The sequence below is a fragment of the Mustela nivalis genome (assembly GCF_964662115.1).
Source record: "Mustela nivalis genome assembly, chromosome: 19".
NCBI lineage: Eukaryota > Metazoa > Chordata > Mammalia > Carnivora > Mustelidae > Mustela > Mustela nivalis.
The window spans coordinates 10,349,244-10,374,774 of NC_139038.1; the positions used below are offsets into that span (position 1 = coordinate 10,349,244).

Here is a 25,531-nt window from a genome sequence, read left to right on the forward strand (position 1 = left end):
AGGCGGCGGCGGCGGCGCCGGGAGCCCCGAGCCCACCCCGGCCCGGCCCGCGCTCTCCGCCTCCGCCTCCCGGGCCGGCGGCGGCGGCGGCGGCGGCTGCGGCTGCGGGCGAGCTCGCGGGGCCCGGGCCGCCCCCAGCCCCAGCCCGCCGGGCCCCGCCCCCCGCCGAGTGCATGAGGTTGACGCTACTTTGTTGCACCTGGAGGGAAGAACGTATGGGAGAGGAAGGTGCGCGGGCCGCGGGGCGCGGGCCGGGAGGGGCGCCCACCGGGGCCGAGCGGGCGGGGGCGTCGCGCCGGGGCAGCCGGGGCCCGGGGGGTGGGGGGAGCGGGCGGCCGGGAGGGGGCCGGGTCCGGCGGCCGCGGAGGCCGGGTCTGCCGCGAGGCCGCGCCCCTGCCTTCTCTGGGCTGAGCTCGCCCTTCCCGAGCCCTCCGGCCCCTCCCTGACTCGCTCCCACCCGGTTTTCCCCCGCTCGGCCCGGGCTGGGCCCCTCCTCCCTTTCATCCCCGCCTCCCCCTCCCCCGACCGACGACCACCCGGGAGGAGTCCCAGGCGCTGCCGGGCCGGCCCCGGCCTCCCTCCGCGTGCTCTGCCCACCCGGGTACTCGCACTGGGGCCACCCCCTTATCCTCTCTCTAAGCCGGCGGGGAAGAAAGGGGCTGGGAAAGCCGCAGCCCTGGGTCCGTGCCGCCCGCCCAGCTCCTTGACCTTGAGATAGGGGTGGGGGCTACGTGCCAAGCCTCAGTTTCCCCGTCTTTACGATTTTGGGGCTGGGTACTTGGCCCCCGGTACTGGTGGTTGGGGCCGGGTTGAGAAGCCTCCTCCAGGGAGCCGTCGGCGGCGGTATCCCGGGGCCTCCACCCCCTCTCCCTGCACCAAACCCAGTGCCTGCCATCGGTCGTGGCTGGGAAGATGACTCTCATCCTAGTCTCCTCTTCAGCCCCTTTCCCCTTCCTGGGGCCCAAGGATTGGCTTGCCCGACAGTTAGGGAATGAAGACCTCCGAGACTCCCTCCCTGGTGTCCCCTGGGGGTTTCCCCAGCAGCCATCACAGAGGCTCACTGGTCCAATCCAGGTCCCATTGATGCCAACTCCTCCAGCCCTGCCCTTCCCTAGGGCTCCTGCCAGCCGTCCCCAGGCCCTTGAAGGCCTGCTTGGAGCAAGAGCCCTTCTCACTGTCACCCCTCCCTACCTGTCCCTGCATCCTCACGGAGGGCCAGGCTGTGGCCTGGGAGCCTGGCTGTATGACAGGCCTACCCCCTCCAGGACTCAGTCTCCCCATCTGTACAATGGGGACGAGTAGGTTTGGGGGGGGGGTCCTCCAGGACCCACCCAGCTCCAAGGATACCAGGCCCTAGAATGACTAAGCACACCTAATGGCCGGCTTGAAGAGGCACCAGGCGTCCCCAAAGCAGGTGTCTGCGAGTGCCCAGCTCTAAAGCCCCAGGCCCTCAGAGGCCAAGGCACAGCTGAAACTCAGATGAGGCCAGCACCTCTGGGCTTCCTGCCTTTCTCCTCTTATAGGGGCTTCAGCTCTGGATACACCGTCCCAGCCCTGTCCAGTCCCTGCCCTTTTGAAGCTTCCTCTTTCTGGACAGCCAGGGGAGGAAAGAGGCCATGACAGGAGTGTTGCCTGCTGCCTTATCTCTAAATGCTGCCTCTTGCTCTCTCCGCTTTGACCTTGCTAAACAGGAGTCGCGGCAGGAGAACGCTGTTGCTGGAGAGTGGACATCCTGTCCTCCTCTTCAGTTGACAAATAGGGAAACTGAGGCCCGCAGAGGCCTAGCAAGTTAGCCAAGGTCTCAGTGAGACTCTCAGACCCACGTCCTTTCTCCTTCTGCTAGGCACAGCATCTGGGTGCTCTGGGTACGTGCAGGAGAAGGTGCCGGGTCCCCGTGGGGTGGGCCGGGCAGGCCCGACCTGCACCAGACCACACCTCCCAAGAGGGGCTGCTGACTGCCTGTGTCCTTGCAGGAAGTGAGCTGCCCGTGTGTGCGAGCTGCGGCCAAAGGATCTATGACGGCCAGTACCTCCAGGCCCTGAGTGCTGACTGGCACGCAGACTGCTTCAGGTAAGCCAGGCTGATGGGGGTGGGGGGTGCCCCGAGCAAGGCCTCCCACCGACCAGAGGCTGGCTCAGCGGTCCGGGAGACCTGGCTAGTCCCTCTGGCACCGTCTCCACCTGTGACTTTTAGCAAGTCTGTGGCCTCAGTTTCCCCACCTGTAAAATGAGGCCTGGGGTCCCCAGGGGCCTTTCTGTTTTGTCATCCTAGATCTCTTAGGAGAGAAGGGAGGCCTGCATATCCCCCCGTATTACTGAGGCCTTCTGGCACCTAGGCAGGGGGAGGCCATGGAGGGCCGTGTGCCCCTGCCTGTGGGGTGTTCACACTCCAGAGAAGGAGGGAGGAGACAACCCAGGCTGGTTGTGAACAGGCACAGCCCAATAAGACCAGCCCCTTCCTCCAGGAAGCAGCTCCAAGCGTCAGAGAGCAAGGTCAGGGCTGTGGCCAAGCACTGGGGACCCAAATGTAGCCCAGCCCCCCAGCAGGACCATCCTGAGAGGCAGGTGCAGGGGATAGCCTTAGGGTTAGCCCTAGGGCCGGAACCGGGGTCTCGAGACGTGAGACATGCTGCGCGGGGAAGTATGGCAGGAAGCAGTTCCAGGCGGTACGGCTCCCGGCAGGCGGCAGGGGTGGAGGGTGACAGGACAGGGCCAGTCGGTGAAGAGCAGGGTTGGGGTGGGAAGGCATCCACCGCCCGCTACAAGGGTTTATTTCCGCCGGCAGGAACCTCGGACAACTTTGGTCTATTTGTTTTTTCTTTAAGAACAACGTCCAACATTTTCTGCAACTTAGCAAGGGCCTGGCATCCTTCTAAGGACTTTGTCTAATCAGATACTGTGTTGTCTCCGTTACTGGGGACACAGACGTTAATTCTCTCGACCAGTCACACAGCCAGCGATGATTCTGGCTGATGAGGCCAGAGGAGAGGCAGGCACAGGGCCCAGGGCTCCCGATCAGGGGTTCACAAAGGGGCCTTTGGGGACAAAGAGGGCTCTGGATAGCTGGAGAAAGCCACACGCACAGAGACAGAAATGGGAAGAGCTCATCTGGTTTGGAAAAGAGCGAGCGGGGGAGGAAGGTTGGGATCCGCCTGTGGCAGGACCTCAAGGCCAAGATAAGGCCCTTCCAAGGGCACGAGGGTGTCAGCCGAGGGTTTGCAGAAAGCAGGGGAGGGACGTGGGCGGAAGTGCTAGTGAAAAATGCCATCCCAGTGGGCAGATGGCGGTGACTTGGCAGGGAAGGGACTTCACAGTAGTTCAGGGATCTCAGCTCATAAGGCCTGACCTAGGACAGCGACGACAAATGAAGAGAGGGGACAGTTTCCGCGAGCGACCGCATGAGCCACTGTTTATCGGGTGTTTTTGACTTTACCCTTGACCCCGAACACCCCAGGTTTGAACTGCGCCGGTCTGCTTCCACGCAGATTTCTCTGCCGTTTGATACCAGAGGTGTGTGTCTTCTCTCCGTGATTTTCTTAGTAACGTTTTCTCCAGCTTGCTTTGCTGTAAGAATACGGTAGGTGCTCCGAATAACACAGGAAACCCGTGTTCATTGACTGTTGATGTTACGGGGCAGGCTTCCGGGCACCAGCAGGCCGGGAGCAGTGAAGTTTGGGGGAGTTGAAAGTTACTCATGGGTTTGTGGCTGTGCGGGCATTGGTGCCCCTAACTCTGGCATCGTTCGAGGGTCAGCTGGATGGCTTGAAGCCCTCACCATCCCCCTGTGAGGTACCGTGACTTGTGCATTTACACACGACCACAGGGTAGAGCCTGTGTCGGCCTCGCCCCAAGTCACTGCAGAGGTGAAGAGGGGAGGGGCTCAGGAACGGGGACTGGGAATAGCAGGGGAGCATCTGAAGCCGCCTGGGCTTTTGCCCTGGGCGCTGGGGAGCGTGGCGCTCCTTCAGCTCCCTGGGAACCACGGCAGCAGCATTCTCGCCTCCACACGTGCTCCTGGCCCAGTGGTCTGCGCTTCTCCCAACGGCCCCCAGACCTGAGCCAGGCCAGTGGTGTCCCCACCGCCGTGACAGTTAGGAAGCTCTGTCTGAGAGGAGTCACCGCGTGCCCAAGTCCCAAGGCCACCCGGCAGCTGGGCTCTGGACTCTTCTTGCTTTGTCCCTAGGAGCCTCTCGGGACCATGACGTGGGGCTGCCACCAGCTCCCAGGCCCCAAGTTCCTTGCCATGGGAGAGTTGCACAGGCCCATCGCCTGCCTCTGGCATTAGCACAGGGGGTCACTGTCACCACAGGGCCCACTCCTTTCTCCATTCTAGCTGTCCCACTTCCTGTGGGCCCCACCTCCCAGGAGGTCACGGCCAGACGGAGTGGTCCAAGCGTTGCTCAGGTCCAGCTGCTGGCCGGAAAGAGTCCGTCCCAGAAGCCAGCAACCCTCCGGCCCTGGGGCCCCGCCGTAGCTCCGGTGACATCTCGGAGGCTGGGTGGGCTGCGCCCCCGGCGCGTAGGGGTGAGCACGCAGCAGGCACGCAGTTCAGAGCCCGGGCCAGGGTGCGGTCTCCCCCTCTCCAAGGGACCTTTCAGGCAGGGAGGACAGACCATTCGTGGAAGTCAACCTCTGTCCCCTTGGGAGCAACACCGGAAGAAGCAGCTGCTTTGGGGCTTGTCCCTGTCCCCAGGGAGTCCCGAGCATCCCTTGGTCCAGCCAGAGGCTAAGGGGCCTGAAGGGCGGTCTCCGAGGTGCACAGGGCTGAGGGCGGAGTGGGGGGCCCCGCCTCCCTGCCTGCACCAGCAGAAGGCCCCCCAACGGCTTCCTGTTGTGGGCCTGGACCAAGTCCTCCTCAGCCTCCTCAGCCGCAGCCCTGCAGCCTCCTCCCCCACCATGTGGCCGCTCTGGCCCCACCCTCTGACCCTCTGCGGCCTCCAATCCTGAGGGCCTGGAGTAGGATGGGGAAGCAGCTGGCTGGGCCCACCCCCTCACGCTGCACCCCTGCGGCAAGGGATGCTGGCCCTGAGAAGAAGCCGCTTCCTCAGAGGAGCCAAGTAAGTGCAAATCCCCCTGCCCAACCCAGCCCACACCTCAGGCTGGGTGCCTGGTCTGAGGGCCCCCTGGGGCCAGAGGCCGTCCTGTGGGGCAGACCTACCTGGGAGCGGGCAGCTCCGGGGGCAGGAGAACTGAAACTCCTTGGTCACTGTTGGCCGCCTGTTGGGGGAGGCAGGCTGGCAGCTGCTGAGCCTTCCTCTGGCCCTTTGGTCCGGTCTCCCCGTGAGGCTGGTCCTCGGACTGTTTTTTTCTTCACCCCTGGTGTCCGGGGATGTGGCCCTGGCTGGAGGGCATCCCCGGGAGGAATGGACCTGGGCCTGCCTGCCCTCCAGCAGGTCCTCTGTCCGGCCCAGGGCCTTCTCTGCCGCCCGCAGTGCCTGGTGCTCCCCCCTGACATCCCTGCTGGAGGCAGCAGCAGGGGTGGGGTGCCCTTAAGAGCCCCCCCATTCCCTGCTCTGGCTGGTGGCCAGATACTGGTCTGAGAGGTGAAGAGATGGACAGGGCCAGGGGCTCCTCTGAGCCTTCCACATGCAGAGGTCCACTGAGGCCCTGAGTGCCGGCCCCAAGCTGCTCCCCTGTCCGAGGTGGAGACCCCCTCTGCAGGGGCGGTCTGGGATGCTCGGGGCGGACCCTCTGCAGGTTCAGTGTTCTGCAGGAACCACTTCCGTTCTCTCTGGGTCCAGCATTTGTGGACTTCTGGCATGGGACCTCAGAGAGCCCTTGGGGTGATGGCAGAGAGTGGGGGTGCCGGCCAGGGCTGGCGATGGAGGCTGCAGGGGGGGGCACTCCAGCCAGGTGACTGAGTGGGCTTCAAGGAAGTGGTGACCAGGGAGCTGAATGGGCTCCCAGTCCTTGGGGGAGTCAGCGCCCCATCTTCCGGGGCGACTACAGTGAGGAATGTTAGTGCGGGTGTGTAGGAGCTGGCCGGCTGGAGAGGAACATTCTCCTCCCCCAGAGGAAGGCAGCTGCTGGGAGCCCCCACCAGGCCACCCACCAGAGGCAGGCGGGGCCCTGCTTCCTGCAGCCCGGCAGCCCGCAGTGAGGGGGAGACTAATGTGGTGACATTGCTGTGACGCGCCGAGTGTCTAGCCCGCCGAGTGTCTAGCCGGTGGAAGGGCAAAGTGAATCACTCGCGGATGGCACAGGGCGCGCGGGCGGTGGGGGAGCCTCGCCAAGGTCACGGTGCGGGGCGCGCGCCCGCCTCTTCGCGGAGCCGGCTTCTCGGCTGCGCACCTTCTCGCCTGGCTGGGGGCCCCTGAGGGCGTGCACTGGGGATCCCCCTCCTCCTGGACGGCCTCCTTCCAGGCCCCGCGCCTTCCGTGCCCCTTCGCCCACCCCGCGGTGAGATGCGCCCCCTAAGGGCGCCGGGGCCCCGGGGCAGGGTGTGCGGGGGCAGGAAGGGCTGGGGATGACGTCATGGCTCCCGGCCAGCGTTGCTTCCGCTGCCTCCTCTCTCGTCCCAGGGCGGTCTCCGGAGGCCTTCCCTCCCCCACTCCCACCTTTCCTAGGGGAGCTCATTGGACCCCCCCCCTTCCTGGGTGCACCCCCACCCGGGTGCATCTGCACCCAGGCGCTTTGTGCCTTCTCCTCCCCAACCCTCAGCCCCCCGGGCTGTGGTCCCCCAGCCCCTCCCCTCAGGCTCCCAGACAATGGGGAACTGGCTGGATCCTCTTAAAGGGACAGTGTCCCACCAGCACTCTGGGTTGCCGCCCTCTCCCCCCTCTTCATCTGCCATTGCTAAAGAGCATCAGTGAGTGAGGTCACGCCATCAGGGGGCTGGCCGCAGAAACTGACGGTTCCCTGCCCCGCTGGGGGACCGGGCGGTCTCACTCAGGTCCCCGTCTTTCCTCCCCTCCTCTCTCCTGGATTGTTCCCTTACTGGGACTGAGCTCTGAGCCTGGTCCCCTGTCCCTGCATGACCTTGGCACATGACCCAGCATGCTTAGAGGGCAGTGGAGGAGCCTGGCAGATTCTCTACTCACTGCAGACTCTGGCCCAGCCGTACCTGAGCAGCCAGGACCCTCCGTCAGGCTCTCCAAAACCCAGCGTGGCTCCTGGCTCTTGGGACATCGTGTATTTCTGCGGCTGCTTGTCCTGACTTAGCTGAGCCCCTGGTCCCCATCCAGTTCACTTGGGTGGAAGGAAGCCAGGCATGTAGGTCCAGATCCTGGCCTGTGGGATAACACAGGGAAGGAAGCAGAAAGCTTTCTCATTTCTCCCCAGGTCCTTTAAGAAGCCCCAGCTGGGCCTGTCCTGTATCCCCTCCTGGCAAAGCAGGAGGTCCCAGCCTTGATAACTGCACATCTGGGTGTCATACCTACGGTGTGACTGCTCCTCTGAGGGCGGGGGCGGGCGCTGGAGTCCTGGTTGAGCAGGGTTGAGCCGGCCCAGGCTGTGCCCCCTTCTTGGGACCTCAGCACCCAAGTGCTGGATAAGATCTAGGAATCAGGGAGCTCCTCTGTCTTCAGTGATGTTGGCTGGGGTCTGCCAAGCTACATTCTTGCCTTATATCATAGTGGAACAGGGAGGAGCTTTGCTTGGGGTTGTGGCACCCATCCCATGACCTTCAGCCATCTCGAGCCTCCAGAATTCATCTGCCTCATGGTGGCCAGTGTGGATTAAGTACATTGAGCCCAGACAGTGGGCAGGTGCCGGCTTTTGGTAGTTCTCCACAGCTCCCCCCAGGTCACGGCCATCCGCATCAGCCCCACCCGAGTCCCGGGTACCCAGGTTCCATTTCCCCCTCCACCGAAATGGTGAGCACAAGAGCAAGTCGTTTGCCTTCCCTGGGCCATCTCCTTTGCATGACGAGGGACAGGAGCTCAGAAGTGAAGAGCACTTCTCACCCTGGGGCTGGCAGGTTGGCCAGGTGATCTGGTGCTCTGGAGGCAGAATGGCCATGGGTGGTTGTGCAGGCTGTGCACTGCACAGAGGCTTCCATCTGAAGCCACCCCAGACTCCACCTGCTGAGCCCTGGGCCCCAGCACACGCTGCTTCTGCCCAAGGAAGGTGGCCCTTTTTCTCATTCTTACAGGGGCACCTGCTGTTGGGGAAAGGGGCCAGACTGAGTCCCTGTGCCTCTTCCCCCCAGGTGTTGTGAGTGCAGTGCCCCCCTTTCACACCAGTACTATGAGAAGGATGGGCAGCTCTTCTGCAAGAGAGACTACTGGGCCCGCTATGGAGAGTCCTGCCACGGGTGCTCAGAGCACATCACCAAGGGACTGGTCATGGTAAGCGCCCTCTCTGGTTCTCCTTTTCGCTGGTTAGGACTCTGCCCCCTACCCCCTGGCCCTCTGAGCCCCTCGGTCTGTCTGTGCGTCTCTGGAACCAGCATCCTAGAGCCAGCCAGCCGGGCCCCCAAAGTTGGCTCGGGGCTGTCCTTCCAAGGGGAGGAGCCGGAGGGGTGGAAGGGGCTGCTGAGCTGAGTTGTCTCCGCCACCCCCCTGCCAGGTGGCCGGGGAGCTGAAATACCACCCCGAGTGCTTCATCTGCCTCACGTGCGGGACCTTCATCGGTGACGGGGACACCTACACGCTCGTGGAGCACTCCAAGCTGTACTGGTGAGTGCCCAGGCCCCCTCCAAGCCCGGGGTGCCCGCCCCGTTCTGAGCCTCCTGCGCCAGCATCCTTGCCCTCCCTGCGTGGGGCAGGTGTGAGGACAAGTTCGGAAGTCACCGAGAGGACGCGGGAGTCACAGGGAGGTCGCGTTCCCCCCCCCCGATACCCGCTCTTCCACATCACGGGGGTGCAGTTCTGGTACACACCCCACAAGCTCGGCCCAGCCCGCAACTGACCCCGAGTTCAGGGGTTTTGATCAAGGCTGCAGATCCTCCTATATGAGGACCAGCCAGCAGAAGCGACGCGAAGAGCAGAGTTGGAGGGGTCCCCAAATTTGGAGTTCCCATGCGTCCCCTGCACCTCGGAATCAGGACGTGTGACACCCCCACCTGCCTTGACGTCACCAGAGTTTTTATTGGGGTCTCATTACGGAGGCACCATTGGTTGAGTCATTGGGCACGTGATGGAGCTTTACTCTTCCACTGCCCACCCTCGCGGCCGCCGCCAAGGTCGGGCTGGGTCCCAGGCCCCCCTCTCCCCCCACCATCTAGTCACGTGGTTGGTTTTTTCCTGGTGACTGCCCCCCACCCCGAGTCATCTGTTAACACAAGCTCAGGTATGGGCTGAGGGACACTTACATTCCAAAGATTCAGAGCCTCTTTCCCAGGAACCAGGACAGAGACCAGACCAATTCTTTATTCGACGGTGCTGATCAAGCTGGGTTCCCCGGGCAGCACGGCTCAGTCCCAAATGGGCTTTTAATGACTTCCTCCTGAACTGGATTCATCCCCTGGCCTTTTCCGGGCCGGCTCACAAGCATGACAGTGGTAGACGAGCCCAGAATGACCGAGGCGGCAGGGGCTGGGCTGGACATGCTCAGTTCCTGCTCCGGGCCTGTGGGGCAGTGACGACCCTCCGGCCCCTCCTGCCCTGGGGAGCCGGAGGTGGGCAGGAGAGAAGAGCCTGGGGCGCGGGTAGAGCCTGGGGAGGCAGCGGTGACGCTGGTAGCTGTCCTCACACCCTTTTCTTCCCCCTCCTTGGGTCCCTGCCATCCGTGGCCCTCGCAGCGGGCACTGCTACTACCAGACCGTGGTGACCCCCGTCATTGAGCAGATCCTGCCCGACTCCCCCGGCTCCCGCCTGCCCCACACGGTTACCCTCGTGTCCATCCCGGCCTCGGCTCATGGCAGACGTGGCCTGTCCGTCTCCATCGACCCCCCCCACGGCCCGCCGGGCTGCAGCACGGAGCACTCCCACACCGTCCGGGTCCAGGGGTGAGTCCGGCTTTGCCCGTGGGGGCTCTGGGTGGAGGGGGGCGGGCGGGCTCCAGGGCTGGGAAGCATTTGGGCCACACACAACCCAGCTCTGACAACCTGGTATGCCACATCCTTGGTCCACTCATTCCTTTAAAAACCACGACCAGCGTTAGATAAAATATTTTAAAACTTCTTTAGTCCATGTGTCACCCAACAAGAAAGGGGAGTAACCAAGTCAAGGATAATGGATGCAGGGAGTCCGGGACAGACAGCAGAACCCCCGAAGACGGCCATGCCCTGAGGCCCAATTGAAATTGAGGCAACTGAAGCTTCAGTTTTTAAGTCCTTTCATGGCTGGGCCTCTGGAAGCCCTGACGGGCTCCAGAAAGCCAGTCCCATTAGACAACTCCTTCTCCATTAAGCTGAGATCCCAGAGGGCTCTCCGGGTACGGATGAATGAGAGACAGACCACACCTTCCATCAGTCCCCCACTCCCAGAACCGAAAGATAAACTGATTGGCCTGAATGGAAGGGGAGGGGGAAATCTCCTCCCAGAATTCATGAACTTGGGTTTGCAAACCAAATTCGTAGGCCTGGATGGCTCAGAAACTCCCAAGTCGCCACGGTACAAGTTTCAAGTGCTTCCCCGCTAGCAGTGTTTCCAGTCCCTGAAAGAATCAGATGCAGGTCCTTTCACTGAGTTTCCGAGCTAACTGTCCCAAGGAAGATGAGCAGTTCCGCGAAGAATCACTGAACGCATACCGAGGCGGGGCGTGTAAGGAAGAGCCAGCCGAAACACAGGAAAGAGAACCAGACCTACAGAACCTCCAGGGACCGGGACGATTGGACACAATACAACATCATTACGTTCCGTGTGTGCTGTAATCAGTAAGAGAAATTTGGAAGAAATGAGCAAAGAGCGAATAAATTCCAAGTAAATGGAAAAGAATCAAACAGAACCCCTAGGAACGAAATAACGGAAACCTCAATGCAAGGTTTTTAACGGTGGGGTAGGGCTTTAAGCTACTAAAGGGAGAGGCAGAGACCAACAGGATGAAAGCTGCGAAAGAGAGGTTAGGACCCGTGGAGGACAGAGGTTAGCACATAGGGAAGCCATTTGGGGTTCCAGGAGAAGCACGAGACGGTAGGAAGGAGGTGGTGTTTGAAGATACAGTGGCTGAGAACATCCTAGAACTATACCAATCCACGAACCTCCAGCCCAGTAAATCCCAAGCAGAACAAAAAGAAATCCAGCCGTGGGTCACGCCATCCCGTGGAACTACTGCGCCTGAGGTGAAAGAGAAGTGCTTCAAAGTGGCCACAGAGCCTGGGTGGCTCAGTCGGTTGAGCGTCTGAGTCTGGATTTCCACTCAGGTCATGATTTCAGGGTCGTGAGACGGAGCCCCGCGGCGGGCTCCGTGCTGAATGCGGAGGTTTCCTGAGTCAGTCTCTCCCTCCCTCTCGCCCTGCTCACAAGCACTCTCTCTCTCAAAAAACATAAAAAATGTCGCCATAGAAAATAGACATCTTCGAAGAGGGGCCACTGATTTCTCCACAGAAACTGGGGAAGCTGGAAAGAAGCAGAAGGATGTGTTCGGTGCCCTGAGCCAAGAATAACCATCAGCCCAAGATTCTGTCCTTGGTGAAAGTAGTCTTCAAGAAGGGGGGAGAAAAAATGTATTCGGGCCGACAGGATTCAGGGAACCAAGATCAGCGATGGGCAGGTCGTCCCTAACCAGGGTTCTAAAGGATGTGGAAAAGGTGTGTAACGCAAGAAGGCAGATAAAGGAGCCAGCAGAGTTGGCCAGCCCGCTGTGTGACGCCGAGCAGCCCCCTGCTCTCTCTGGGCTTTGTACAGAGAGGCAGTTGGACACCTTGGAGCCTTCTAAGATGTCTCCTGGGCGTTGATGGAGTCCTTGAGAAGTAACCAGTGGGCCTGGGAGCCAAGTGCCAGCTTCTGTGGCACCACCGCGAGGCATGGGTCAGGAGGGGGGAGGTGCTGGGTGCAGGATGCATCCGGTCTTAACCTTGCCTCTGCCTGTCCCCCCACCCCGCGCCCCGTGAACGCCAGCCAGGCCAGCAGCTGCCTCGTCTACAGCAGCGGGCAGACAGACTGCTGAGAGAGCTGGGGGAACCCCCAGACCAGCTGGTCTCTGGAAGCCAGGCAGGATTTTAGGAACAGAAAGCCAAGGAACGGCACTCCTCCTGCCTCCCTCGCCGGCGGAGCCTCTGCCAGCCCAGCCAGCAGCTGCTTTCCCCGCAGTTTCGGCCCAGACCACCACGCCCCTCGGAGGAGCCGCCCTGCCTGCCCAGAGGCTGCTGACCGGATTTACGCGTTTGTTTTAAGCCTGCCCCTGTGGACCACTTCGCTTTTTGTCCGGCAGCATTGGAAGGAGAGTTCTGCATCTGTGCCCCAGCAGGAGACCAGGGGGAGGCAGGGAGGCTGGGGGATACGCTTCGAAGACCGCATCCACGAGAAGACTGTATCGACGAAATAGACTCCCTTCCGAGTTTTTATCTGGAAATTTTCAAATTTACGGGATGTTCACTAATGGAACTTTTTGGCAGGGGGGGGGCACATTTAGGATATGCGTTTCTTTCTACATATGCGTATGTGTACATTGGAATGATTTATATTTACACATACACATACGTACGCGTTACTGTTAGAAAATTTACTAAGTGGCTCGAGATTCCGTTCCAAGCTCTACTGGCCCTTCTGCCCCCACCAGACACCTGACATTGTTCTACAAACAAGGGCGCTCTCCTGCCTAATTACCAATCATGTCTCATCGCACAGTTAGGACGCTAAAGAAATTGAGCACCGACGTGATACTTGGATCCACTGGCCAGCCCACGTTCATGTTTTACTGGTTTTCTCAACACCCTTAGGGCCACTTCCCTCCACCCAGCCTCCAGCCCAAGACCATACATGGCGCTGAACCCGCGTGTCCCTTTCCATCTCTGAATCTGTGACAGTCCTCAGCTTTTCGTCGTCCTCCGTGAGCTGGACATTTACAAAGAGGACGGGCCAGCGGTTAAGCAGAACTCCCTCCATCCGGGTGTGGCTGACTTGCTCTGACCACTTCGTCAGACTCAGGTTATGGGTTTTGACCTGATGCCGCGTCGTGACGCCGTGTCCTTCCTGCGACCGCCGACCTGACCCACGCACGAAGTCAGTAAAGCCTGCCGTTGATTCCTCGGTCAGAAGTACAGTCCTCTACTATCCAGGATATTTTTTTTCCCTTTGAAACATCATCAATAAATCATTTGTGAGATTTGAGTCTGTAAACCTCCTGCCCCCAGCAGCCTTTCCCCAGATGGTCTGAGCACCCGTGCAGGATTCTTGGCTGTCCCACTTACTCCTGCAATGGCTACACCGTGGTGGTCCCCAAGTTTCTTCTTCCTCTCGCACGAATGATTTGGCTTTCCAGGGTAAGGGATAGCTTCTCCCCCGTGTGAGACTATACCCTTGATGATGGAGAACTTGAACGAACCTTTTTCTTTTTCTTTTTCTTTTTTTTGAGAGAGTGAGCACATACATGTGCACGGGGAGGGGGCGGGGGCCGAGGCAGGGAGAGAAGCCCAAGCAGGCTCCACGCTCAGCACGGAGCCGACGCGGGACTCGATCTCACGACCCTGAGATGATCCGTAACCTGCGCGGAAAACGAGTCGGACGCTTAACCAAGTGCTCCACCCAGCCGCCCCCTTAGGAACCTTTTTCCCTAACGTCCCCGGTCTCCTTTCCGTCCCACTGCCGGCCCCTTCCCCATCTCAGCGCAGAGACAAAGTGAACATCCCTTAAAAAAGCTTGCATGGAGACAAGGTAGCCGAGTACCCATCAGGGCTCCGGGGGACAGGCAGGCAGGGGTCTGACCACTCCTCTCTCTACCCCCAGGGTGGACCCAGGCTGCATGAGCCCGGACGTAAAGAATTCCATCCACGTCGGAGACCGAATCCTGGAAATCAATGGCACGCCCATCCGGAATGTGCCCCTGGATGAGGTGCGCGTCCCGGGTCCCGGGTCCCGGGAGCAGGGTCAGGGCTCCTCCCCCGCCTCGGACTCAACCCATCTGCCCACCCGCTCTCCCCAGATTGACCTGCTGATCCAGGAAACCAGCCGCCTGCTGCAGCTCACCCTCGAGCACGACCCCCACGACACACTGGGCCATGGGCCAGGGCCTGAGCCCAGCCCCCTGAGCTCCCCAACTCCCACTCCCAGTGGGGAGGTGGGCAGCTCTACGCGGCAGAAGCCTGTCCTGTAAGTCAGCCCTGTGCCATGTAACTGGAAACCAAGTCTCGGGGGATGGGGCCTGGTCCCTGCTCTCGAGGCCACCCTAGTCTGGTGGCCGAGTGTGCCTTGCAGAAAAGCAGGCCAGTGGGGGGTGCAGAGGGCTAAGACAGGAGAAGGGTCATGAGAGGTGGGAGAGGGGCACAGCTGCCCCGGCTGGGGGTTATGGAGTGCTCCGGGGGGGACCAGCACCCTGGCTTCAGGGAGGATAGACAGGTAGCTCAGGACAGTGGGAGCATCGAACGTCTTTGGGCAGGGCTGGGCCCCCTGGAGGGAGTGTTCTAGAGACGCGCTGGCTCCCTGCGCACCAGGGGCCCGAGCCCAGAGATGGCTCACAGGGCCATGGCAGGGGCCCAGGCAGGCGGTGCCAGGAGCCCCAAACTCTCGAAGGGAGGGGGAGCACGAGGAAGAAACCCAAAGGCAGCCTGGGTCCTCACAGCGCACACCGTGAGGCCTGCTCAGGACTCCGGGCAAAGATTTTGGGGGAAGGGGCACCTCCTGGGGAAATCGCACGTACTCTGAGAGTGGTGGTGGGGAAGGGCTGTGGTTCCTGCTTGTCTGAGTTTGCCTGGAGGCCTCGCTGGCCCGGGGAGCCGCTCCCACGGCAGGGCTACAGCACCCGGCCAGGCTATCTGGCTCCACACCCCAGGACCTGGCGCCCGAATGCTAGGAGATGAAGCCCCTGACCTCGGGTCCCCCGGCAGAGAAGGCCGAGGGCAGACGGTGCTGCGGAGGCACCTGCAGGATAGCAGGCCTAGGACAGGGCCCTGGGTACCGGGTCAGGATGGGGCGAGGGCCGTACGACCACCCACGGGGGCCGCCCCATGCCACGCTCTCCCGCGCTGGAGTGGGGGTGCCGACTGCGTGCACGGGCGTGGATGGGAGCGTGGCAGGCAGGAGGGGTCAGGGCTGAGGCCTGGTGCCCGCGTGCCCCAGGGACACTGAGCCCCGCGTGCACCTTCCCAGGAGGAGCTACAGCATCGACAGGTCTCCCGGAGCCGGCTCCCTGAGCTCCCCCGCCTCCCAGCGCAAGGACCTGGGGCGCTCCGAGTCCCTGCGCGTGGTCTGCCGGCCACACCGCATCTTCCGGCCGTCGGACCTCATCCACGGGGAGGTGCTGGGCAAGGGCTGCTTTGGCCAGGCCATCAAGGTACGGGGTGCACCTGTGCAGGGATGGGGGCGGTCCCGGTGAGACCTGTCCGTCCTTCTGCCTCCCTGCGCTGCCTCCCGGAACGCACAGTGGAAGGGGCCCCCAGCTTCCAGACTCCCTGGCCCATACTCTCGTCCGGCCGGGCTTCCCTGAGCTGGTTAGCAGGAGGGGAGGACCCACTTCAGGGAGACCCAGAACTGTATGTGGAGGACGTGGTTGGAAGATGGGGGGAGGGATGCAGAAGGGTCCTTCCCGGGGCCCTGCACCGAGCCGGAGGCCAGCCCCGACTGCTTACCCCTTCCCACACTCCCCCAGTAGAAACCCTTGGCTCTGATGTCCCCTGACTATGACAGGGCTGGAAGGTTCAGGATCCTGCAGAAGGTGCCCTGTGCCTGGTCCCCATCCCGGGGGACGGGAGTCCCTGGTAGAGCCGCCAGTTGACCTCCCAGCGGAGCCGAGGAAAGAGGGCTGGGCTCTGGGTCGGGCGGTGCTGGACCTGAACCCCAGCCACCGGCTTTCCCTCCTGCTGGGTGACCTCGGGCTCTCAGGAAGCCTCATCCGTGAGGCGGTCCCGCCCCTCGGGGGTTGGGGACATCCCCTGAAATGCCCATGAAAAGCTTCAAGCCGGGTGTGTCCGTCTCCCCTGCAGTTTTGGGGAGCAGCTGGGCCTCCTGCACGGCGGGCAGAGAGCAGAGCCTCTGTCGGTGCTGAGTCTCTGTGCCTCGGTGTCCCCACACAGGTGACGCACCGGGAGACGGGCGAGGTGATGGTGATGAAGGAGCTGATCAGGTTCGACGAAGAGACCCAGAGGACATTCCTCAAGGAGGTCGGCAAGTGGACCCGCCCCGCCCTTCCCCAGACTTCTCCGTCGAGGGGGCGGCACGGGGTTCCGGGAGGATGAGACGCTCAAGCCACAGGCTGGAAGAAGAGAAAGTGTCTCCCCTGGAGAACGAGGCGGGCAAGGGGCATCGCTGGGGGGTGGGTGCGGCCCTCGCAGACCTCACGGGGACCAGACGGGTGGGGACTCTTCCACCTCCGGGACCGGTGGGGGCCTCTGGAGGGGCAGCGGGGGGAGAGGGACCAGGGCAGAGCCCCAGGCCTAGCCTATCTCCCCCCCCACCAGGTGAAGGTCATGAGATGCCTGGAGCACCCCAACGTGCTCAAGTTCATCGGGGTGCTCTATAAGGACAAGAGGCTCAACTTCATCACCGAGTACATCAAGGGCGGCACCCTCCGGGGCATCATCAAGAGCATGGTGAGCGTCCAGATCCCGCCCGCTCCCCGCCCCACCCCCGCCACCAGCACCGCGGGCCAGTGATTCTGAATCAGACAGGGAGACGGGGAGCCGCCCACTCCCACCTAAAGCGGAGGTCCGGAGTGGGCAGCAGCTCCTCCGAGCGGACACACAGGCTGTTTTGGGGTGGCCATCCTGTGGACCCCCGGCTTGACCCCACCCGGGCCCTGGGTAGCCGGACCCAGCCTTACCTGTCCGGGCTGGGGGCGGAACCCCTCAGGAGAGGCACCTTTGTGCTGTCCTTCCATGGGGGGGCTTTTTTACTGTTTACTATGTTCTGCGAAATTCGGAACTTTCTTTAAGGGCTTGAAGAAAAACTGCAAATCCAAACTGAAAACAGATTTGGGGAGGAGCCGGTAGCACCCCGGTGCTCGGTGCTCGCGGATGGCGCCCCGCCTTGGCGGCGCCCCGCCTTGGCGTCCCCCCGCCCACCACCACCGAGACCGAGCGGTCCTGCTCCCCGGATACCTCCTCAGGCTGGGTCCCTGCAGGCCAGGCCCCTAACAGGTGCACCTTCCTGGAAAGGGTGCTCTGGTCAAGTTCAGTTTGGAAATGCCGAGCTACACCCTCTGGGCCTTCCTCACTGCACACCCGTCTTTGATATGCTTCAGTGTCCTCACCCCGCAATGCAAGGTCCCCGGCAGTGGGGAGAATCAAGCATTTCCCCGGAGGGTCTGAGCCCAGAGCCCTGTTCGCTGGTGCCCTGTAGGCATTCTCATTGGGCACGTCTGTCTGCCCTTACAGGAAAGCAGGTTCGGATTTTCGGAAAACCTGAAAGAACAGGATTGTGTTGAAGATAGAAGATGGTGTTTTTTTTTTTTTTCCTCCAAAGAGCGCTTTGTGTTTGAAATCCCATAGTGGAGAATGATGTGGGTTTTTTTGTTGTTGTTTGTTTTGTTTTGTTTTGTTTTGTTTAAAGATTTTATTTATGTATTTGATAGAGAGACATCACAAGTAGGCAGAGAGGCAGGCAGGGTGGTGGGAAGCAGTCTCCCCGCTGAGCAGCAAGCCCAATGCGGGGCTCGATCCCAGGACCCCGAGATCATGACCTGAGCTGAAAGCAGAGGCTTCATCCACTGAGCCACCCAGCGCCCCGAGAATGATGTTTTCGAGTTATCCAGACACACCCCTTCGATGCGGACAGACGTGGGTGCCAGAGAGAGTGGGGAGGGGGCGGTCACGGGACTCGCCGGGACGCTCGCTGCCCTGGCTGATCTCTCTCACCCGACCGTCTGCCGCCGTGGCCCTGTTGGCCCATCCTGGCCCTTCTCCTCCCCCACAGGACAGCCAGTACCCGTGGAGTCAGAGGGTGAGCTTTGCCAAGGACATCGCTTCAGGGATGGTGAGTAGGCTGGGGGGGTTGTGGGCTGGGTGAGCTAACCCCACTTGTACCAAAACTCTGTCCCACTAACCTAACTCTTTACTGGAAAGTCAGAGGCAGAAGCTGTCAGAAAGCTCTGAGAGCAAGCAGAGGGCATCAGCGGGGGGACGGGAGGAGCACCCCTCCCTCGTCTGAGTGGGGGGAGCCAGGGCCGGACTGGGCTGAGCTCCCTGGGCACAGAGGCCCCCTGACCTCCGCGCCCTCTGCCCCCAGGCCTACCTTCACTCCATGAATATCATCCACCGGGACCTCAACTCCCACAACTGCCTGGTCCGAGAGGTGAGCAGCCTGGGCCCTGGGGAGGGAGACCCCCCCCCGCCCCGCCCCGCCCCGCACACTCCTGGCCTCGGGAGGCCTTGCAGGGACGGCGATCCTGGCTTGCCTCCTCCACGCCGCCTCTGGCTCACGGGGAAGCAGTGCCAGGCCGCCGCCAGACCCGGCGTGGCCATCTGCTTGGACCGTGGCTCCCGGTTGTTGGGAGGCTCTGATAAACGGATAAAGGAAAAAGTGATGGGTAACCCGTGACGGCTCGTGAGCACGGCTGTCGCCAAAACAGCCCACGGCACAGCGACTGGGCCTGCTGCACGCAACGCCAACAACCCGGGATCTGGAGGGAGGCCTGGGTGTGTGGGTGGGCGTGGCCAAGGCCGGCTTCCCAGAGGCTGGGGGGTGGGGGGCACACACTGAAGTCAGGAAGTGGGGGTTGCGGAGGGGCTGCGAGCCCAGGGTCTGAGAGGTGGGGATGGAGGGGGCCATCGGCCCCATAGCGGGGGGTGACCGACCATGCCCAGCTAGAGACGGGGCTCCCTCGTTTCCTGGGGGAACCATAGCCTGGATGTGGCCGAAACGCACTCGCAGGGTTCAGGAGGCAAAAAGTCCCAAAGCAGGTGCTGACGAGGTGGGCTCCTCCTGGAGACTCTGAGGGAGGATCTGTCCCGTGCTTCTCTCCCGGCTCCGGAGGCTGCTGGCACTCCTTGGCACTCCTGGGCCAGCAGCCACATCACTGCAGCCTCTGCCAGAGACTGACTTCCCACGGTGTGTCCTCTTCGTACAAAGACAGCAGGCCCTGGATTTAGGGACCCCCTCCCCACCGATCTAGTATAATCTCATCTGAACTGGTAGCATCTGCAGAAGTCCCGTGTCCAAACACAGTCGATCTGAGGTTCTAAGTGGACATAAATTTGGAGAAGGAAACTCTTCATCCCACTAGGCAGGCTGAGATCCAGGCGTGGAGGAGGCGGTTTCTCCAGGCAGGTGTTTGCTGAATGAACTCAGCACAAGAAGGGTTTCAGGCACCGGCAGTATGACATTGGGGACGCGATGAGCTGGTTGCCGTAGAGTCCGTGCGGTTGGGGGGCAGGGGCGGATGTCTCAGCCCACTGGGAATTTCCCGGAGGCTCTGGGGCCACCTGCACTTGGAAAGTGGCAGAAAGCAGAGCACCGAGGTGGGCGGGGCTGTATCCACGGGACTCACACTGCCCCTGCTGGTGATGAGCGTCCCTGCAGGGCTGAGCCCGTGTGACCTGTCACAGCCGCCACCCACAGCAGGGGGCATCCCTTGAGGATGAGGATCTGATGCGAGTTGTGAGCTCCCCGCCCGCCATCCCCAGAATCCATCTCTGCACAAAGCAGAACTTCTGCCCACCATCTGGGGCCTCTGAGAATCCACTGGTCACCCTTGGCTGGTCAGCCTTCGCTGTTTCCTACTGCAGGGTCTGGGCGGCTGCTGTATCATTAGTCCCTGGGGGGCCCCTCAAAAGCGGAGGCCTGCACAGAGGGATGGGGCTGCAAGGAGCCCTTGAACGATCCTGGCGGACCCTGCCTGTGCTCAGCCCCTCCCTTGCTTGCTGTCCTTGTACAGTGTCCTCTAGCAGCTGTCCGCATTCGTGTCACTCCTAGAGGTGACACAGAGTCCTTCTCTTAAGAGTTAGCCTGGTCCTGGGGTGCCTGGGTGGCTCAGTAGGTTAAAGCCTCTGCCTTCGGCTCAGGTCACGGTCCCCGGGTTCTGGGATCGAGCCCCGCATCCATCTCTCTGCTCAGCGGGGAGCCTGCTTCCCCCTCTCTCTCTGCCTACTTGTGATCTCTCTCTGTCAAATAAATAAATAGAATCTTTAAAAAAAAAAAAAGCCTGGTTCTAAGCCGCCCTGGCCGGGGCCCTGCGGCCTCCCACTCTGGGCCCACTCCTCAGCGTCCAGGCACCATGGCCAATCCTGGTGCTGGCACAGAGGGTCCGTTAGAGGACCTCCCCAGTCCCCTGACTTGTCACCGGTGCCCTGGGGTACTCCCCAGCCCTTCAGGGGGGCCCTTCCCTGGTTTTCCATTTTTTTTTTTTTTTTTAAGATTTTATTTGACAAAGAGATCACAAGCAGGTAGAGAGGCAGGCGGTGGGGGGCAGGGGGAAGCAGTCTCCCCACTGAGCAGGGAGCCCGATGCCAGGCTCAGTCCCAGGACCCTGGGATCATGACCCGAGCGGAAGGCAGAGGCCCAACAACTGAGCCACCCAGGCACCCCCTGATTTTTCATCCTGCGGGGTAGACACAGCAGTCAGCATCTCCACTCCGCAGGGTTCGGGGCGTACAGGGGCTTCCTGCAAACCTCAAACAGTGGAGCTGACCGGCTGGATGGCCTTGGGCAGCTTTCTTAACCTCTTTGGGCCTGAGTAATAGCCTGTGTGAAGTGGGTGTGAAAATAACCTCCCCAGATTGCTGGAGGGAGGAGTAAGAGACAAAGCTATCCCTGGCAGAGCAGAGCACCTGGGTCTTGAAGGGGAGCCACCACCGTCCCCACGCAGCCCGGCGGCCCTGGCACCCTGACGGGGCGGGCACAGTACTCCCAGGCCCCCAGGAGTCCGGGGCACGTCCTCGGAGCCGGCTGCGGACCGGTCCCTACCAGGCGTGGGGTGGGCTGGTGGTGCCGGGAGCCTGTCCCAGCGTGGCCCTGCTTCCTCATCACCCTAGAACAAGAACGTGGTGGTGGCCGACTTCGGGCTGGCCCGGCTCATGGTGGAAGAGAAGACCCAGCCCGCGGACCTGCGAAGCCTCAAGAAGCCAGACCGCAAGAAGCGATACACGGTGGTGGGTAACCCATACTGGATGGCGCCCGAGATGATCAACGGTGAGTGGGCGCCCCCCCCCCCCCCCCCCGTCCCCGGCCTCCGCTTCCTCCCCTCGGCTCCCTCCTCGCCTCCTGCGACCCGTTCCCTGTCCCGCTGTAACAGATCGCCCCCCGCGTGGCTTGGAGACCAAGTTACCATCTAGTCCTGGGAGTGGGAAGTCCGCGTCGGTCTCGGGTGTCAGCTGGGCCGGGTTCCTTCTGGAGGCTCGAGGGGAGAACCCCTTTCCCTTCTGGCCTCTACAGGCTGCCTCCGTCCCTTGGCCTGAGAGGCCCCTTCGCCGACGAAGGCTAGGACCCTGGCCCCTTCTCTGACCTCTGTCCGTTGTCAGGTCTCCTTCCTTGCCTGCGTCCCTCATAAGGAACGTGGTTGTACCGTCCTCTGTCCACGCCCAGATCCTGAGCTTAATCAAACGAGCATGTCCCACGCAAGGCGACATCTCCACGGGGCCCGGGGAGTAGGTGGTGGGGCCCCTCTCCTGCTCCATTTCTTTTTGGTCAGGCCCATCACCCAGTGCCCCATGTGTGGCCACACGGCGTGCTATAAAGCCCCCGCGCGGGCAGGTGCACACACAGGGTCGGGACGGCCAGGGGATGGGGCCCCCTCGGCGCAGCACCACCCACGTCCCGGCCCGCTGGCAGCCTGCAAGACGGGGCTCGCTCCCTGCTTTTAAGGGGGTCTGTGAGCATCCGCTGAGGAGCTGAGGCTTGTAAACTAGTGAGAATCGGACATGGGGGAGCGGCTGTACGGGTCGTTAATGTCGCGCGGTAGACAGTCGCACGCCGCACGTCACAGCTGAAGAACCCAAGCCTCAGAGAGCCTGTGCCCGTCCCCGGGGCTGCCGTCAATAGACTTCCACCAGCTGGCCGGCTTAAACAACAGAAATGAATTCTCTCATAGTTCTGGAAACCCAAAGTCGGAAATTCAGGAGAGCTGTGGGCTCTCCAGGGATCTGAGGGGAGAACCCACCCCCAGCTGCGGGGGCTGTCTCGGGCTTGTGGCCCCCGCCACCTCTCCTGTCTCCTCTTCCTCCTAAGACCCTCATAACGGTGCTTAGAGCCCACCCAGATAACCCAGGATTCTCTCGTTTCCAGGTCCTTAGCAATCATATGGTCAAAGACCTTATTTCTAAGAGAGCAGGGGTCTCCCGTCCCGGGGGTGTGACATGGATATATTTCGAGGCCACCATGTGGTCCGTGACTTGCCTAAAGTCACAGCTGGTCAGTGGTCAAGCTGGGTCTGGAACCCCCTGCCCAGGGCTCTCATTCTCATCCCCCAAAGGTTTGCGCAGACCTGGTAGGGTTGGGGGGGTAAGGGGGCAGAGCCTAAGCCCTGGTCCTGTGGACACCGCTAGCGTCCCCTCCTGGCCCAGGCCGCCTGGTCCCTGAGCCAGCCTCGCCTGCTGACAGCCGGTCTCTCCACCCAGGCCGCAGCTACGACGAGAAGGTGGACGTGTTTTCCTTTGGAATCGTCCTGTGCGAGGTAGGTCCGGGGGGCGGGCGACAGTCGGCATCAGGCTTGGTGGCTCCGGTCCACCCCCGACACTCCCGGGGCCCGGGCTGGAAGTCTGCAGGAGCCGCCCACAGCAGCTGCACCCCTGGGGGAGTGTGGTGGCCTGGCACCTGCTCCCAGCCACTGGGGCACCCCCTCCACCCCCACCCTGCCCCGGCCAAGCCCTCCACTACCCTGGGTAACTGCTGGGCCTTGCGCTGGACAGATCATTGGGCGGGTGAACGCAGACCCCGACTACCTGCCCCGCACCATGGACTTCGGCCTCAATGTGCGAGGCTTCCTGGACCGTTACTGTCCCCCGAACTGCCCGCCCAGCTTCTTCCCCATCACCGTGCGCTGCTGCGATCTGGACCCTGAGAAGAGGTCAGTGCAGCCTGGGCTCCCCAGGGAGGGGCAGCCCTAGGGGTGGGCCCCGTCCCCTCCAGGGCAGAACCCAACACCCCCTGCCCCCGCCTGTGCCCCCTCAGGCCTTCCTTCGGGAAGCTGGAGCAGTGGCTGGAGACCCTCCGCATGCACCTGGCCGGCCACCTGCCGCTGGGCCCGCAGCTGGAGCAGCTGGACAAGGGCTTCTGGGAGACCTACCGGCGCGGCGAGAGCGGACTGCCTGCGCACCCCGAGGTCCCCGACTGAGCCCGGCCCACCCAGCCGCCCCCATCCCCACCGCCGGCACTGCACTCCTCTGCGGGTCCTGGCGGGGTGCGGAGCCCCCAGACTCCTCCCTGGCGCCGGGCCCTGCCTTGCCTTCTCCTCCCCTGCGGGCCGAGGCCCCGGAGCTGGCCTGGCCGCGCACACACACAGTCACCTCGCCCTGCCTTACCTCCGCCACGGTGGGGCCGCCCCCTCTCGCTTCTCCTTGCATGAGCCGGAGGGCCCGCGTGAGTCCAGCCCCATCCTGCACCCTTCCGCACCCTCCCCCAGCCGTCCTGTGCACCCCCCACCGGTCTGCAGCGCCTCTGAGGCTGGACTGGTAGACGCCTCCCACCACCTGGATAGGCAGGGGAGGGCGCGGAGTGAGGGAGAGGCCCTGCTGCTGGGGTGCGTCGCCCCCTGGGGGTGTCTCGTAGCCGGAGGTATCGATATTTACTCAAACCCCCGAACGCGGAGAGGTCTGCCCCTGCAGGATGGAAACCCCCAGTCGCTCAGCCGCAGGCCTCTCTTGGCTTTGGGTCTCTTTGTTTCTTTCTTGAAGCCACTTTAGTGAGAAGCAGGTACCAGGCCTCAGGGTGAAGGGAGGGTCCGCTGGGGGACAGAGGGGAGTCGGGGCCCCGGGTCAGAGCTGCCAGGCGGAGCCACAGAGGGACGCTGGGCAGAGCGGACGGGGCAGGTGTCCACCAGCATCCCCGCCCCCGCAGTTCATCTCAGTACCCCCCCCCGGGGGGGCTTCTCCCAGGTGTCTCCCTCCCCCATCCCCCTCCCCCGCCGTGGCCCTCTGTCCTCTGGGTTCTTTCTGTGTAATCTATTTTTTAAGAAGAATTTGTATTATTTTTTCATACGGCCATAGCAGCTGCTGTCGGGGGGGGGCTTGGGGTTTTATTTTTCTGGCGGGCGGGGGTGGGGGGGCCATTTTGTCACTTCGCCTCGGTTGAGCATCTAGGAAGTATTAAAACTGTGAAGCCTTCTCAGTGCACTTTGAACCTGGAAAACAATCCCAACAGGCCCATGGCATGACGAGGCCAGGACGGGGGACACGTCCCCTCCGTCCGGGAACCGTGATGTCTAAGGAACACGCATCCAGACTCAGAACAATAAAATAAATTCCATACTCCCCACGCGGATTCCCCGTCGCCGTGTGTGTCTGGGGCCCCGAGGAACCGGGAACGAGTGGCACTTTGTGACAGAAGCCCCGAGGGAAGACCAGAGAGGAACGCGGGTGGGGACAGCTGGCAGGGCGGGAGTGGGGGGCAGGGGCGCCCCCCCCAAAAACGGAAAGTTCTCCAAAGCTGGGTTTGGGAGCCGGGAGGACGAGGTACCAGGGAATGTATTGCTTTCACGGACTAAGAAATGTTCTTCCTACGACGTTAAGGGGTCCAGTCAGGAAAGGCCACCGGCTCTTTCACATGGAGAGGCTTTCGATAGAAGGCTGCCGTGGCCCTGGCGGGGGCATTTAGGAAAAGAAGGGGTTACTTTAGCTATCTGCTGTGGCTGTATCAAATCACCCCTTAAACTCAGCAGCTCCAAAAAATTGGGGAGCAGCTTGGGTCGGTGGTTTAGGCCTGGGGTCTCTTCCTGAGGTTGTGCTCGCACAGTCTCGGCTGCAGCCCTCTAAGGACGTGATGGGAGCTGGAGGGTCCCCACTCAAGGACCCTTGGGGCTTCCTCACGTGGCGGCAAGCTGGTGCCGGCTGCTGACCCGAGGCCTCGGTGCCCGTCTGGGCCTCTCCACCGGCGGCTCCTGGAGCATCCTGAGAGCCGAGCAGAAGCGGCGCTGCCTTTCATGACCGCATCTCAGAAGTCACAACATTCCTCCCACCATATCCCGCTGGTCACGTGGGCCACCCTGATTCCCTGTAGGAGCGGACGACACAAGGCCACCAGAAGGGATCAGTGGGGGTCTTGGAAGCTGGCTAGGACCTTGGAGAGACCCTGGGAGACCAGTGCTCGGATTTTTAAAGTTCTTATTTTGAGGGGCACCAGCGTGGCTCAGTCGGTCAAGCGTCTGCCTTCGGCTCAGGTTACAATCCCAGAATCCTGGGATCCAGCCGGCGCAGCGGGCTCCCTCCTCAGCAGGGACTCTGCTTCTCCCTCTGTCCCTCTCCCCTACTTGTGTGTATGTGCTCCCTCTCTCTCTCAGAGAGAGAGAGCAGGGGAGGGGCAGGGGGTGGGAGAATCGTAAGCAGGCTCCACACTCAGCATGGAGCTTAACGCGGGGCTCGATCTCACGACCCTGAGATCATGACCCGAGCCGAAATCAACAGTGAGATG

General features: G+C 62.0%; 1 protein-coding gene across 3 annotated transcripts; it reads left to right on the forward strand.

Moving 5' to 3' along the window:
• Positions 1 to 24,379, forward strand: LIMK1 (LIM domain kinase 1). Of its 3 annotated transcripts, none has more exons than XM_082712635.1 (16): positions 1 to 228; positions 1,974 to 2,070; positions 8,149 to 8,287; positions 8,508 to 8,617; positions 9,682 to 9,888; positions 13,769 to 13,874; positions 13,965 to 14,131; positions 15,128 to 15,311; positions 16,051 to 16,137; positions 16,435 to 16,566; positions 17,888 to 17,947; positions 18,200 to 18,265; positions 20,944 to 21,100; positions 22,453 to 22,580; positions 22,816 to 22,973; positions 23,078 to 24,379. In XM_082712635.1, the coding sequence occupies exons 1-16, from the start codon at positions 174 to 176 to the stop codon at positions 23,238 to 23,240; spliced, it is 2,016 nt and encodes a 671-aa protein (XP_082568761.1). In that variant the 5' UTR covers positions 1 to 173; the 3' UTR covers positions 23,241 to 24,379. The 3 variants fall into 3 exon arrangements, with proteins under 3 accessions (XP_082568761.1, XP_082568762.1, XP_082568763.1); XM_082712636.1 differs by having other exon boundaries at positions 15 to 228; positions 22,525 to 22,580; XM_082712637.1 differs by lacking the exons at positions 1 to 228; positions 1,974 to 2,070 and adding an exon at positions 4,707 to 5,056 and having other exon boundaries at positions 22,525 to 22,580.
• Positions 24,380 to 25,531: the final 1,152 nt, after the last annotated feature.